We start from the raw sequence: 17028 nt of genomic DNA, 5'->3' as shown, positions 1-17028 counted from the left end.
TTTAAATTGATTATTCAGTTTTCACAAACCCATGTATAGTTTCCGAATTAAAAGTGGCTTCAAATTACAACACATTGTATGCAGGATGGCATTAACGAATTTTCTCGGTAGCAAGAACTGCTTTCTTTGGTTGACTGACTGACGTTACATCTGCATTGTATAGGAAAATAACTAAGGAGCAACATGATGAGCTATGTATTTCCTGCTGCTCTGTTCTTATTTTAAGTTCTTATAGTTCGTTTATTTTTCAACAGATCGTCTCCAAAACCTCAGTTCTTTTTTATTTTTATTTACTTTGTTTACGGATACTACAAATCTTACAATTCATTCGTCTCCGAAACCACAGTTTAAGGTACGGTAATGTGCTCAATAATGAAATATATGATAGTGAATGAGTTGATGACTACCTATGCATTCCCTATCACAGCCATCATTTTGATTGTACGATATATGCATACGCCGAAAGATGCCCGGCGTTGAGCATTTAATAAGTACAAAGCCTTTAGAAAAAAATCAAGAATCAAGTTTGTAAAAAAAACGCAAAAACACAACACCAAAGGTTCTTTTCAGAACCCCCAACATGTTCATAAAAAGTAAACAGTAAAGTAATTCATTTTTCAGGTAGATAGGTAGGTAGAAGAAAATAAAACAATATAATTAAAATATATATTTAGCAAAAGCTGTCCCCTTTGTATAGTCCTACGTCACTCCGGTTATGTCCCCGACATTACCCACCCGTCTTTTTCGATGTGCATTTTTAAACTTTTCCTATCTGTAAATATAATGTTTTTTTTATATTTATTTTTTCAAACATTTGCATATTTTATTTTCATAAAATTTATTCGTTCGCCGGTTGCTCATCTTCCGCTCCGTATACCCGTCGACTGGCTGCTTATCTTCCGTTGTGATTCGTCAATTGGTTGGTCTCTGATACTAGGTGTAGGCTGCCGCATGCCTCCTCTTCACGTCGTGTTGTTCTCGTCCATCAACCTTTCTTCACTTATGCATGTTCCTGGGCCCCATTCTAGAACAACCTTTTAGAACGGTCCATAATTCCACAACTCCTACCATTGGATTGAAATCGACGTCAATAACGCGTTTTTGTTTACCCGTTTCATTTGCTTCTCTGGTTGTAATTTTCTTGTTATTTCAGCAATCTAGGCATCCCATTCATCTGGTGTCATCTCTTTTGAATCACCTTTCGTCACTATTTTAGTACAATCTTTAATTGAATCAGAATTATTTCCTTTATCATTATCAATCTCCGGCAACATATAATCAGTTTCGAGATTGCTGTAATTTTTTTTTTCGTCAACGTTGAATGGCTCTGTCCAATTATGGAATCCAGATTCATCACAATTTCCACAGCTTCTTCTTCAGTTTTCTTAGTTAAAGATTTGCTGATCTGATTCACTTTTTGCACGACTCTCGAATCGCTTCCTGTTTTCGCTCCGTCGTCCCACAGCACCCAACACCATTGACCATGGACCTTCCATGACTCGTCGTCCATTCATCCTAACCACAGCTGGGATGCCGAATCATTCCTCTGTCCTTGCCTCGCCTAGCCGCGTCTCGCATCTCGTTGGAAGTCCATATTCGCCGTTCCAGTCCGATCTATTTTTTACGAATTCTGTTTTACTTCTTTTCTAGCTTTTACGCAATAACAATGTTCAGCATTTACATACTTCTCTTTTTTACTGTTACGCAATCAATTACTTCTTTGTCATTGTTTTCTTTTTTTTTTTTTGCAGACTTATCTCACTTCTTAACTAGGCGAACCTAGCCAGAATTTTCACCTGCCCCCGGGCTTCTGAATGCCAAAGGGGGACTAGGCTCTGCGGAATGCACGTATCTGCATGCTCGTGCTGTTTTAGTCCTGACCGAGGAATTGTCGGACAATCGCGCAGGTGCTAAGGATGACCGACTTTTGGATGCCGGCCAATTCCTTCTCGATGTTCAACACCTTTAGCGCATCCAGAAGTGTATTCGGGATAATTCCAGTTCCAGAGAGAACGACTGGAACAATTCTTAGGACCTCCCTTAGCCCCCACAGTTCCTTGAGCTCCACGGCCAATGGTCGGTACTTGCAGATTTTGCGACCGTAGGTCTCCTCCAGATTCTGGTTCAGTGGGATAGCGACATCGATGATGGTGACTTTGCGGTCGCTCTTGTCGTAAACCATTATATCTGGGCGGTTGTGGTGGATCGAGAGGTCGGTCAGAACAGTGCGATCCCAGTACAGCTTGAAACGGTCATTTTCCAGGACAGGTTCAGGCAGGTACTGGTAGTTTGGTACGTTGTCTTCCAGTAGAGCACATTGGAGCGCCAGTTGTCGATGAACAATACGGGCCACGTTGTTGTGGCGCTCGGTGTAGGCTGCGTTGGCCAAAACGGGACAGCCTCCCATAATGTGCTCTATGTTTTCACCTGGCTGATGACACATCCGGCAAATGTCATCAACGTCTTGATGCCAGACGTACCGCCTGCAGTTTCTCGTCGGCATTATCCTGTCCTGGATGGCTATCATGTCGGCTTCTACTACTGAAGAGAGTTCACCACGCGTAAGCCACAGATTAGATGCGGCCTTGTCGACGTGTGGCCGGTCCAGTTGATGGGGGTGGGCACCATGCACTGCCTTCTGCTTCCAAGCTGCAATCTTCTCCTCCACTGTCTGCAGATTGCAGTTGAGTTGGTACTCCGCTTGCGCCAAGTGCAGAGCGCTGTATCCTCTGTCGGCAGCGCAGACAGCCCAGTATAGCGCGTTTTGATTGGCGCGTTCTGCGAAGTACTCGCGCAGTTGTTGTACCTGGGCAACACACAGTGCAGATATTTCGACTATTCCAAGTCCCCCTTCTTTGCGTGGTAGTGAAACTCTCTCCAGTGCCGATTGAGGATGGTGCATTCCGGCCTCTTTGAATGCTTTCCTCATCCTCCTCTCAAGGTCCTCTAGGTCAGTTTTGTTCCATTTGACTACACCAAAACTGAAGGTCAGCAGGGGAACCGCGAATGTGTTGATCGCGCGTACCTTGTTCCCCACGTTGAGGAAAGTCCTCAGGACACAGTTCACTCGACTCAAGAACTTGTCTCGCAGCTCCGTCTTGATGTCGGAGTGGCGAATCCCGGTGAGCTGTCGGAATCCAAGATATTTATAGGATTCGCCACGAACCATGTCTCTTATGAACTCGCCGTCATAGACCTCGTAGCCTCCGGATTCGGTAAGTTGTCCTTTCAGCAGGTGGACACAGCGACACTTGTCGAGGCCGAACTCCATACAGATGTCCCTGCTTATTTCTTCGACAACCCGGATAGCTACACCTAGACGCTGACGTGAATCAGCGTAGACCTTGAGATCGTCCATGTAAAAGGTATGGGTCACTTCTTCGTGGGCGCCGTCGCCATACCTTATTTTATAGCCATGACCGTTTCTATTGAGCGTCCTACTGAGGGAGTTCAGTGCCAGACAAAACCAAAGCGGGCTGAAAGAGTCGCCTTGGAATATCCCCCTCTTTATCTGCAGCGTTCTAGACTGCAACACATTTTCCCCATCACTAAGGTGCAGAGACGTGCTCCACTGCCTCATCGCATGCTGCAGGAACCTAACGACGACGGGATCAATTTTGTAGAGCTCCAATACCCGGACGAGAAACGAGTGTGGTATGGAGTCATAAGCCTTCCTGTAATCGATATAGGCCATGCTTAGGTTCCGCTGGTTATAAACCGCCTGGCCGACTATGGCTGCGTCGATGATGGCCTGGTCTTTGCAGCCATGCGTATTTTTTCTGCATCCTTTCTGCTCTTCTGCGATGATATGGTGTTGTTCGCAGTGGGCAGAAACTTTGGCGGTTATGATGCTGCTTAATATCTTGTACAGACTCGATAGGCACGTTATCGGCCTGTACTTTGATGGGTTCAATGTGTTGCTGTCTTTCGGGAGGAGGAATGTGACGCCACGGGTGGCGAATTCAGGGAGGTTGTGTGGGTCACGTAGCACCTTGTTGAAGCACTCAGCTATCTTTTGATGTGCGACGGTCAGCTTCTTGTGCCAGAAGCTCTGAACACCATCAGGGCCCGGTGCTGCCCAGTTCCTCAGGTACCGCGAGGCTTCGCGGACATCGTTCTCTTCGATGATGATAGCTGGCATCTCTCCAATTTCACCACAACTCTCCTCCTCCCGTCTTAACCACATTTGCCCGTCGCGATGTTGTACTGGGGTCTCCCAAATACCAGCCCAGAAGTTCGTCACATCGCTAATATCTGGCAAACCTTCGCGGTAGTCGGGCTTCTCGTCGCTAATGTGGTCGTAGAACGCTATTTCGTTATCTCTGAACATCCGATTTTGTTCCTGGCGCTTTGCAGAGTCAGAGTAACGTTTCAGCCGTTTAGTTAGGACGCTCAATTGCTGTACCAGTGTGTCGAGTTTTTCCGTCAGCTGGTGAGCTTCATTCATTTCGTGTGTCCACATGATCCGGCGCCTAGTGGTACCCACAAGTGTGGACGACTGTCGTCTGGCAGTCGCAACACGTCTCGTAGGCGCAGCGTTTCTTGGGTGATGTCGATGGCTGCTGTTTCCGTGTGGCGGTAGCTCTGCGGGTTGAACCCGGCTGGTGGCCCGCTCTTGCACATCGCCCTCCAGCCGCTGGCCGCTCGCTCTTACGCCCGTTCCAGGACCAGCTCCAGTTCGGGGACCCTCCTCGGGTGATCGCATCCTTATAACTCTTCGTGATCGTAGCTCCATTTTATTGGGTGTATCTCCTTTGCCCGGGAGACAGCGGGTTGGCAAGGCCTCCATGACCCGGGAGGCCTTCCCCGGGAGAGATATAGCGCTCTGACTCGTTCGCACCCCCTCACTTAGCCACTTTCGACACCCGTTCTCGGAGCCAAGACCAGGTGTGTGTTTCCAGTTCACGCCCGATCTAAAAATGTCGTCATATGATCTTCGTGGAGGCGTGAGATAGGAACATTTGAGACCAACAGGCAGGCTCCTACCCTATGTTGATCCCCATTTGAGAACCACTTTTTTTTTTTTTTTAACTGATTTATATATATGAGTGTTGTATTATTTTTTTTTCTCTTCTACAATCTCTTCCAACTAACTTTTTCTTTCACGTCCATTCTTTCCTCACCATACCTTACTTTCTCCTTTCCGATGATGTGGGGCGCCACTCTGTTCTAGTCCTAAAAACAAACTGTGGATGCGGTCTCTCCACCCTCTTTTTGTAGGTCCTAGGTGGGATCTGTGAAAATATTTAGAACTTTATTTGATATGTGTTTATATAAAAATGAAATTATACTAAAAGAAAGGGAAAAAAATCGTATTTCTCGTATTTTTTTTTTCATTCAATCATTCATTCATTCTTTTCAATAATGATGTGTTACGTTTATATTTTCCCTTTCAAATATATATATATATATATATATATATATATATATATATATATATATATATATATATATATATATATATATATATATATATATATATATATATATATATAAGTTAACTACGAGACCAACCTTAACCCCCGAAGTGTCAACCCTGGGATGAACACGACTCCAAATTTACCTGAAGATAAGCAGTGCCCGCTCGAACAACTCAGAGCCCTACAACAGATACAACAACAACAAGCAGTTGCTCTCGAACTTTTAGAAAATAAGGAAACGATCCTAAATAAACAATGACAATGTTTGCCACACCGTAGTTAGACAGTAAAGATAAGCAACGAACAATAAGGACCGAAATAGCAATAAACGATTTAGATCATTAGCAGTATCTCACATTCAGGGAAAACACAACACAATGCCGATAATAGCAGCAATAAAAAGGATCGAAGGATCGATAGGGAAATATAGAACAAACAGGTAGAAATAGGAAGTTAGGAGTAAAATGTAATGATGAATAAAAATCAGTTGGTATTTTAGCTTCAAGAGAACAACATCTCTTTTATTTCAAATATATCACCTCCCGAACGTAAGTTATGTAACTGGCGCAGTCGAAAGCCCGGGGAGAGCGATAAATCGGTAAAAGTGTTAGTGCATCGGAAAATCGAAGTGTGTGGTTCGCGACTCAGTGCAAATCGGAAGAATTTCGCCGCGAGTGAAGTGAACAAACGCAGCGATCAGGACGGAGCAACGTCGGACGAGAGATTTATTGCCACACCCGGAGCGAGCAACCTACCTGGACGCACCCGCTCGTAAGCACCACTGGCGGAACACCAGTTGGTTCGAGGTGAGTCACCCAAAGGGTTTTCTTACAAATCTTTCGCTTCCCTCTTTTCTATCCGGCTACCTGGCAAAGGTACGCCATCCGCTATAGATAATAATTTCATTCCAACTAACACTAGGATAAGAAACAAAAAGTTGAATTCCGACCATAAATAAGAGTAACAAGAGAAGAAAGAGTGATTCTCTCTAGCTAAATTGAATACCGGTCGTGAATAAGTGCGTAAAAACGTAATTAGTGCCAACCAATTAGTTTATGATTACAAGAAAAATGGCCGACGAAATCCAGAAAAGGATTGACGAGCTTCTAGCTCAACTGGAACTTCAGAGAACAAAAATCGCCGGGTTGGAGGCAATCACTGGATCCCGAGTACCGGACGCGATCAAAATGATCCCCTCCTACAACGGCGATCCTAAAACCCTTTCATCCTGGCTCAATTCAGTAGATAGCAAACTCGAATTTGCTAAAAAACTGTGTCCCACGCCAGAAGAGCAGAATAAAGCTTTACCCTTATGGTACAGCATTATTCGAGATAAAGTCGTTGATAAAGCCAATGACGTGTTGGTGCAGAACCACACATCCACCGATTGGCTTGAAATAAAACAAACACTCGAAGAATACTTTAGAGATAAAAGGGACTTAAGCACCTTAATCACCAAAATAAATTATTTGCAACAAAACTCAAAAACTATAGAGGAATTTTATAATGAATGTCGAGAGCTACTAGCCGACATCACTGCAAAAATATTGTTGCATCAAGAAATGCGCATTTGCGCTAGAACCCTGACAGAAAATTACGAATGTATGATAACTAATGCATTCATGGACGGGTTAAGAGAACCGTATTCGACACTCGTTAGAGTGTCGCGTCCAGGAAATTTGAACGAAGCACGTCAAAGTGCTACCGAACAATTTAACGCGGCTCAACGAAAAAAGGAAAGGAACAATAAAACAGCTTTTAGACCAACAATGCCGCAGTATAACACTTGGCAAAATAATAAATACCCAGCCCCACTCCACTTTTCCCAACCATCATTCAAAAGGCAACCCTCTCAGAATCTACAATACCAGAAACCTTCTTTTCAAAACACACAATTCCAAAGGTCATTCCATCCAAATCCCCAGTTTCAAAAACAAACAATTCCATATATTAAATCTGATCCATCAGGACAGCCCAAACAACAAGTACCTTTTCAAAAGTGGGGAGCTCAATTAAACAATTGCGAAACTACGCAATATAAAAATTACGAACAGCGTCATGAGCACTCGCAAGAGCACTGTGCTTCAGAACAAAATTACGAAACAATTGTGATGCCAATCAATACAAATGAATACGAGAACACTCCAGAAAACATAGAACCAGATATGACGGAAGAATTAAATTTTCATTCAGCCTTCGACCACCAGACAGGAAACTAGCAAACAATTTTCTTCCTTTTCTTGAGATAAGTCTTAAGAATCGGAAACCGCTCCGATTACTGATTGATACGGGAGCAAATCAAAACTATATCACCCCAAATATTGTCCCAAAACCAGCAATAGATCGAGGCCCTAGACATAAAATTAAAAATATCAACGGAACTCATGACGTCGAGGAATTTACGCTTTTCAATCCATTTGCAAAATTTTCAGAGGATATTCCGTCTCAAAAGTTTTTTCTATTCAAATTTCATAACTATTTCGATGGATTGATCGGTTTTGAAACCCTTCGGTCATTAAATGCAATTATTGATACCGCGTCAAATTCATTACAGATAGGAAGCTTTACTATACCCTTACACAAAAAATTTCCTGACACAATCACACTTAACGCTAATGAAACACAAGTAGTTACCATTCCTACCTCGAAACCAAACGGCGATTTCTTGATTGAACATGAAGTAGCAATAGCCCCTATGATTGGTATACTAGCTGGACTATACCACTATCATGATCAGAAGGCTTATGTCATGATACACAACTACGATTCAGACAATAAACAAATAAATATTTGTGACCTAATAGAAGTTGAAATTAATAACTTCGAAACGCAGTCATCCTTCTATCCACTCGTGCCCCAAAACGAGCACAAGAACCTTTTTAACAAAATACGACACGAAAATTTGAATAATGAAGAAAGGCAAAGGCTTTTCAAACTTCTCCACCAATTTCAAGACGTATTTTATAATGATGGAGAAAAACTAACATTTACAAACGCTACTCGACATCACATTAACACTGTGGATGAACTTCCCGTCTATTCGAAAACATATCGCTACCCATTTTGCCAGAAGGAGGAGGTTCAGCAGCAGGTAAATCAAATGCTAGAACAAGGTATTATTCGAGCTTCGGATAGCCCTTATAATTCGCCCGTCTGGATTGTACCTAAAAAGCTTGATGCTTCCGGACAACGGAAATGGAGATTGGTGATCGATTATCGCAAGCTTAATAGCAAAACGGTGGACGATCGATACCCGATCCCAAATATCACCGATATACTAGATAAACTGGGAAAATGTCAGTACTTTTCCACCCTTGATTTAACATCAGGATTCCACCAAATCGAAGTCGACTCAAAAGACATTCGTAAAACAGCATTTAGTGTTGATGGAGGACACTACGAGTTTATTCGGATGCCTTTCGGCTTGAAGAATGCACCCGCTACCTTTCAAAGGGTAATGGATAACATTCTTAGAAAGCACATTGGAACACGATGCTTAGTTTACATGGATGATATAATCATCTTCGCAACTAGCCTACAAGAGCACTTGTTAAACCTGAAATTAATTCTAGAAACCCTCAGAGAGTTCAATATGAAGATACAAGTTTTGATTCAAAACACACAATTCCAAAGGTCATTCCATCCAAATCCCCAGTTTCAAAAACAAACAATTCCATATATTAAATCTGATCCATCAGGACAGCCCAAACAACAAGTACCTTTTCAAAAGTGGGGAGCTCAATTAAACAATTGCGAAACTACGCAATATAAAAATTACGAACAGCGTCATGAGCACTCGCAAGAGCACTGTGCTTCAGAACAAAATTACGAAACAATTGTGATGCCAATCAATACAAATGAATACGAGAACACTCCAGAAAACATAGAACCAGATATGACGGAAGAATTAAATTTTCATTCAGCCTTCGACCACCAGACAGGAAACTAGCAAACAATTTTCTTCCTTTTCTTGAGATAAGTCTTAAGAATCGGAAACCGCTCCGATTACTGATTGATACGGGAGCAAATCAAAACTATATCACCCCAAATATTGTCCCAAAACCAGCAATAGATCGAGGCCCTAGACATAAAATTAAAAATATCAACGGAACTCATGACGTCGAGGAATTTACGCTTTTCAATCCATTTGCAAAATTTTCAGAGGATATTCCGTCTCAAAAGTTTTTTCTATTCAAATTTCATAACTATTTCGATGGATTGATCGGTTTTGAAACCCTTCGGTCATTAAATGCAATTATTGATACCGCGTCAAATTCATTACAGATAGGAAGCTTTACTATACTAGATAAACTGGGAAAATGTCAGTACTTTTCCACCCTTGATTTAACATCAGGATTCCACCAAATCGAAGTCGACTCAAAAGACATTCGTAAAACAGCATTTAGTGTTGATGGAGGACACTACGAGTTTATTCGGATGCCTTTCGGCTTGAAGAATGCACCCGCTACCTTTCAAAGGGTAATGGATAACATTCTTAGAAAGCACATTGGAACACGATGCTTAGTTTACATGGATGATATAATCATCTTCGCAACTAGCCTACAAGAGCACTTGTTAAACCTGAAATTAATTCTAGAAACCCTCAGAGAGTTCAATATGAAGATACAAGTTGATAAGTGCGAGTTTCTTCAGAAAGAAGTTGCGTTTCTAGGACATGTAATAACCTCTGAAGGAGTGAAACCCAATCCCGGAAAAATCAACGTAATTAAACAATGGCCAATACCGAAAAACGAGAAGGAACTAAAAGGGTTCCTTGGAGTAATCGGATACTATAGAAAATTTATCAGAGATTTTGCGAAAATTGCAAAACCTCTTACGCAACGGCTTCGTAAGGGCGAGAAGATCAAACACACAAGTGAGTTCATCTCAGCCTTCAACCGTTGTAAGGACATTTTAACAAGTAGCCATGTCCTCCAATACCCTGACTTTTCCAAACGCTTTATACTTACCACTGATGCATCGAATTATGCATTAGGTGCAGTTTTATCCCAAGGCCCTATCGGTAAAGACAAACCCATTGCCTTCGCATCACGCACCCTAAGCAAAACCGAAGAAAAATATTCAGCCATTGAAAAAGAACTCCTCGCCATCGATTGGGCATGTAAATATTTCAGGCCATACTTATACGGTCGGAAGTTCACGTTATATACCGACCACAAACCATTGACATACGCACTCAATTTAAAAACTCCAAACGACAGACTCATACGCATGAAACTGCGTCTGGAAGAATTCGACTACGAGATTCAATACCGTTCCGGCAAACAAAATGTAGTAGCCGACGGGTTATCGCGAGTCACTCAAGAGTTAAATTCAAATGAAACAGAATCGTTACCGGATGCATCAACCGCACGTTCCACAGATTCTGACAATGACATCCCTATAAGAATGACCGAATCTCCACTTAACTTTTTCAAACATCAAATTCTTATCAAGAAGGGAGATAGAAATACTGAAACATTAGAACAAATTTTCCCAGGAGTCCAAAGACGCACTTTGATGAGAGCAACATTTGGTGTCTCTATAGCTATAAAGATATTTCGGGACTATATGCATTCTTCAAGAGTTAACTGCATTCTTTGCCCGGAAGAATGGGTAAATACCCTACAAGCAACATATAGGAACCACTTCTCTCGTGCAAAATCATTTAAAATTGTATTAACACAATCCATATTGCAGGACCTTACCACTATAGAAGAACAAGATAGAGTTATAGAAGCCACACACGGCAGAGCCCACCGAGGAATAGAAGAAAACCAATCAGCAATTGCGAGAAATTTCTACTTCCCTCGAATGAGAGACAGGATACAGAAATTTACCAACTTTTGTGTCACCTGTCTTGAATGTAAGTACGAAAGAAATCCCTACAAAATAACCTTTTCAGATACCCCAATTCCACAAAAACCTTTAGACATCCTTCATGTTGATATCTACATTTCCTCTCCGAATCTTTTTATAACAGCCATTGACAAATTGTCAAGATACGCTATCCTTATACCTCTAAAATCCCGCTCTATACCCAATGTTAAAAAAGGCATTACCAAACTTCTCACTACTTACGGAACCCCTAAAATGATAGTCTATGATAATGAGGTTGCTTTCAAATCCCCAGAAATTCAAGGACTTCTCCAAAGACTGAATGTCGAATCATATTTTACACCTTCTGGACATAGTGAGGTGAATGGTATCGTAGAACGATTTCATTCAACTCTTACCGAAATCTTTTTATGCATGAAACAAAAATATACCGATATGTCAGCAAAAGATTTGTACAAAATAGCAACTGCATTATACAATAGCACGATTCATTCAGCAACAAAGTTGAAACCAATCGAGATCTTTTTTGGTATCAAAGATGGCGATGAACGCCCATTGAACATAGATAGAATCTTAGAAAACAGAAATCAAATTTTCGACGAGGTCATAAATAAAATTCAACAATATCAAGAAAAAACAAGAGAAAGACACAATTTAAAAAGAGAGGAAGAACCTGTCCTAAACGAAAATGAAATAGTTTACCAAAAAGCACAAGGCATAAAATCTAAACGAAAACCAAAATATAGAAAACAAAAGGTCAAGCGAAATTATAGGAAAACATTCACAGACTATAGAAACATTAAAATTCATAAAAGTAAAATTAAAAGAAGAAGAAAACGTTAGTTGAGAATGTAAGGTCCAAGTAGGAATAATCAAGATCATCCATCCAATTAATTTAACTACAATCGAAAATACGATTGATACATTAAGTAGTACTTCATATCAAAGATTAACCAATACAAATCCACTTGCAAACATCATCAAGTACAAAGTTCAGCAACTGTACACAACGTTCTACGGATTGAAATCCAGAAAACCTCGAAACAGACGTTGGGACATCATTGGCACAGTATTCAAATTCATCGCAGGAACACCTGATGCAGAGGATCTGAGAATAATTAATTGTACAATGAACGAACTGATCAACCAAAACAATGAACAGCTCAAGATTAATTTTCAAATAAGCGAAAGAGTTTCACAAATTACCAACACTATCAATAAAATCGTGGAGAATTCTTTCACAAACAAACTTATATTGGACGAAATTGAAACGATAACAACAATATTAAACATCGATAACATCAACCATCTTCTTGACAGTATCCAGGATGCAGTAACTTTATCAAAAAGCTCGCTTGTTAGCAACAAAATACTATCTTTGAGAGAAATAAACGCTATAAGGACACTGTTGCAAGATCAAGGCGTCGCAGTAAATTTTCCGGATGAGGCTCTACAATTTGTAATCCCGAAATTGGCGCTGAGAGACGATATACTTTTATATATACTTAATGTTCCCCAGCTGGAAAATACAACATCAGACATCATTAGAATTTACCCATTGGTAAACAACAACCGTATCTTACACCACAATCCAACCTACATAATTAAAAGGAACAACAATCTTTACACAACAACAAAACCCGAAGATTTTGTCCAGAAATCATCATTCCTGAACGAGTTACGCGATGAATGCGTAGCTTCGTTGATTCACGGAAGACAGGCTACATGTAGCTATGTAATGCAAAACAAGACGACCCAGAAACTTATCACGGAAAATTCGATCCTGATTTCAAACGCAAAAAACCAAATCCTACAAACGACATGTGGACCAGATAATAGAACCCTGAATGGAAACTTCCTCATTTCATTTGGAAACTGCACGATATTGTTTAACAATCAACGTTTCAAGAATGCCGAGATAATAAGCGAAGCAAACGTCATCCAAAGAGCGTTTCACAATCTCAAAATCAACTGGAAACACCATAAAAACTACGAATTAGAAAATATCAACAATGAAACTATCAGCAACAGAAATAAACTGGAGCATGTTTACCTCAAGCAAGTTCACATTAATTTTAAACTCTGGAGTCTTTTCGGCGGATTTTCTCTCATGTAAATTACATGCCTCATTGTAATCAGTTTCATTCTTTACAACAAGTTGTCGCCCACAAGAACTTATTCAAAAGCATCAGATATCGAAACGGGACGTTCCTCACTCGAAGGGGGAGTAGTTAACTACGAGACCAACCTTAACCCCCGAAGTGTCAACCCTGGGATGAACACGACTCCAAATTTACCTGAAGATAAGCAGTGCCCGCTCGAACAACTCAGAGCCCTACAACAGATACAACAACAACAAGCAGTTGCTCTCGAACTTTTAGAAAATAAGGAAACGATCCTAAATAAACAATGACAATGTTTGCCACACCGTAGTTAGACAGTAAAGATAAGCAACGAACAATAAGGACCGAAATAGCAATAAACGATTTAGATCATTAGCAGTATCTCACATTCAGGGAAAACACAACACAATGCCGATAATAGCAGCAATAAAAAGGATCGAAGGATCGATAGGGAAATATAGAACAAACAGGTAGAAATAGGAAGTTAGGAGTAAAATGTAATGATGAATAAAAATCAGTTGGTATTTTAGCTTCAAGAGAACAACATCTCTTTTATTTCAAATATATCACCTCCCGAACGTAAGTTATGTAACTTATATATATATATATATATATATATATATATATATATATATATATATATATATATATATATTTGAAAGGGAAAATATAAACGTAACACATCATTATTGAAAAGAATGAATGAATGATTGAATGAAAAAAAAAATACGAGAAATACGATTTTTTTTCCCTTTCTTTTAGTGTAATTTCATTTTTATATAAACACATATCAAATAAAGTTCTAAATATTTTCACAGATCCCACCTAGGACCTACAAAAAGAGGGGGGAGAGACCGCATCCACAGTTTGTTTTTAGGACTAGAACAGAGTGGCGCCCCACATCATCGGAAAGGAGAAAGTAAGGTATGGTAAGGAAGGAATGGACGTGAAAGAAAAAGTTAGTTGGAAAAGATTGTAGAAGAGAAAAAAAAATAATACAACACTCATATATATAAATCAGTTAAAAAAAAGACGGGTGGGTAATGTCGGTGACATAACCGGAGTGACGTAGGACAAAGGGGACAGCTTTTGCTAAATATATATTTTAAATATATTGTTTTATTTTCTTCTCCTACGTGAATTCCTACCTATCTATCTGAAAAATGGATTAGTTTACTGTTTACTCTTTATGAACATGTTGGGGGTTCTGAAAAGAACCTTTGGTGTTGTGTTTTTGCGTTTTTTTACAAACTTGATTCTTGATTTTTTTCTGAAGGCTTTGTACTTATTAAATGTTCAACGTTGGGCATCTTTCGGCGTATACACATATCGTACAATCAAAATGATGGCTGTGATAGGGAATGCATAGATGGTCATCAGCTCGTTCACTATCATATATTTCACTATTGAGCACATTACCGTACATTAAGCTGTGGTTTCGGAGACGAATGAATTGTAAGATTTGTAGTCTCCGCAAACAAAGTAAATAAAAATGAAAAAGAACTGAGATTTTGGAGACGAACTCTACGATCTGTCGAGAAATAAACGAGCTATAAGCGTTCTGAAAAACCAACAGTAAATACAGGGACGGATGACCTTCGGATTAAAGTCCTTTAAAATAAGAACAGAGCAGCAGGAAATACATAGCTCATCGTGTTGCTCCTTAGTTATTTCTCTATGCAATGCAGATGTAACGTCAGTCAATTTTCAACATCAGTTATCATCAGTTATCTCTATAATCGCTGTTAGGTATACTGGCACCAATCCGTTCGACTTAGTTACCCTTGTGGAGCAATCAGTGAATGCGACCAACAGGAAACTGGAGACCTGCACGGTTCGAGTAAGACTTTGCCTTTCCCTTAACATGTCCTTTTTTGTTATGTCCACACGTCCACGTTGCTGCTTGTTTTCTTTTTATGATGTGATGCGATGCGATGTTAAACGATGCCGTACAACCACACTGGTTTACGGTTTGAAAGAAAATGAGATATTTTTTTTGGGATCCGCGCGTTTTATACTCTAGCGGTACACGCTCACAGGATAGAGACAAATCGGCAGACTCAGCCAGAGGGGCGAGTCCAACGAGACGAACGAATGAGCGTTAAAAGGCAGCGATGGCAAAAAAATACATTCATTACGATTTGTTCGCTCGTTGGATTCACATGCAGGCTAAAAAGGGTCCTTTTCAGGATCACAAAATTATCTTCAATCTAAAGAGTTTATTTTTTGACGTAGGACTACGTCTAACCGGAAGATATAGGGGGTGAAATGGAAATCTAGGCACTGAACAAGTAGGAAAAAATGCAAGATTTGGAACGCTTATAACTCGAGCATTTCTCAATAGATCGCAAAGGTTTTTGCATCAATTGATAGGAAATATATCTACGCATCTATCATAACGAATAACATTTCATTTTTCTTGAGATAAATAATTGAATAATTGTGAAATATCAAGCATTGTCAAAATGCACTATATTTTTGATTGGTCTATTTTGTGCTCCTCAAATCGTACCGACAAAAACGGGCAACCAGAGCAGCAGCGAAATAGAATGAAGCACGATTGGAAAGGAAAAAGAAAAAAAGGAACGAAACATTGGTCGCAGTCTCACACATGCGTAATTCTCGAGCCAGCTAGTCAGCTTAAAAATCCCCCCTCCGCTGCCGTAACGATCATTCTCATTCAAACCGTACACCACATCGGTTCGCATCACAACACATCAACAAACCAACCCAAGCAGCCATGTCAGGACCATGTTGAAAGTCGACACTGTACCACTGTCATCGCAAATGTTCAATTACAGGTTAAAATCGCCTCCAATGCGACACTGAGTGGCGCTTCGGCACGTTGCATTAAATATAATTTACTGTACAACATGCCACAAGCTGGATGGGAAGAAATTTTCCAACTGTACAGCTGTGGCGAGTGGCAAACGCAATCGCTAAACAGGAAGGTTGAGCCGAACAAGATGGAGATATCGAGTGATAACAAAACAATAAACTCTTTAGATTGAAGATAATTTTGTGATCCTGAAAAGGACCCTTTTTAGTCTGCATGTGAATCCAACGAGCGAACAAATCGTAATGAATGTATTTTTTTGCCATCGCTCCCTTTTAACGCTCATTCGTTCGTCTCGTTGGACTCGCCCCTCTGGCTGAGTCTGCCGATTTGTCTCTATCCTGTGAGTGTGTACCGCTAGAGTATAAAACACGCGGACCCCAAAAAAATATTTTATTTTCTTTCAAACCGTAAACCCGTGTGGTTGTACAGCATTGGCATCGTGGACGTAACAAAGGAGGACAAGTTAAGGGAAAGGCAAAGTCCCACTCGAACCGTGCAGGTGTGCAGTTCTCCGTAGGTGTATCCGCCAATTGCTCAGCATGGGTAGCTAGGCCGAGCGCGTTAGTACCAGTGCACCAGTCCACCTAGCCGGCGTTATATAGTTTCGGCCGCCGAAGTGATCGAGTTGGCTGGTAAAGCTGCTCGCGACGATAAGAAAAGCCGCATTCGGAACAGAACACATTCAACAACAGGCAGTTGCAGCGAGTGGCGGGTAGCAAACGCAATCGCAAAACGGCATCAGGTAGCAGAAGAAAAAAGTTTGTTCTTTATACAAACTGCTTTGGTGGCAAATCCAGAACAAGGCGGC

At 40.7% G+C, this 17028-nt stretch overlaps 1 protein-coding gene across 1 annotated transcript in view; it reads left to right on the top strand.

Annotated features, from left to right (window-relative positions):
• The window catches only part of LOC129769992 (dipeptidyl peptidase 4), a 311477-nt gene extending 297158 nt beyond the window's left edge, over positions 1–14319 (top strand). The window contains exon 17 of the mRNA XM_055772553.1: positions 14200–14319. Within this exon, the coding sequence (XP_055628528.1) occupies positions 14200–14304 (105 nt within the window). The 3' untranslated portion in view covers positions 14305–14319. The remainder of the gene's footprint in view (positions 1–14199) is intronic.
• The last annotated feature ends 2709 nt before the right edge of the window (positions 14320–17028 follow it).

The sequence above is a fragment of the Toxorhynchites rutilus genome, chromosome 2, assembly GCF_029784135.1.
Source record: "Toxorhynchites rutilus septentrionalis strain SRP chromosome 2, ASM2978413v1, whole genome shotgun sequence".
NCBI classification, from domain to species: Eukaryota; Metazoa; Arthropoda; class Insecta; order Diptera; family Culicidae; genus Toxorhynchites; species Toxorhynchites rutilus.
This window is presented reverse-complemented; position numbering and strand designations above follow the sequence as displayed.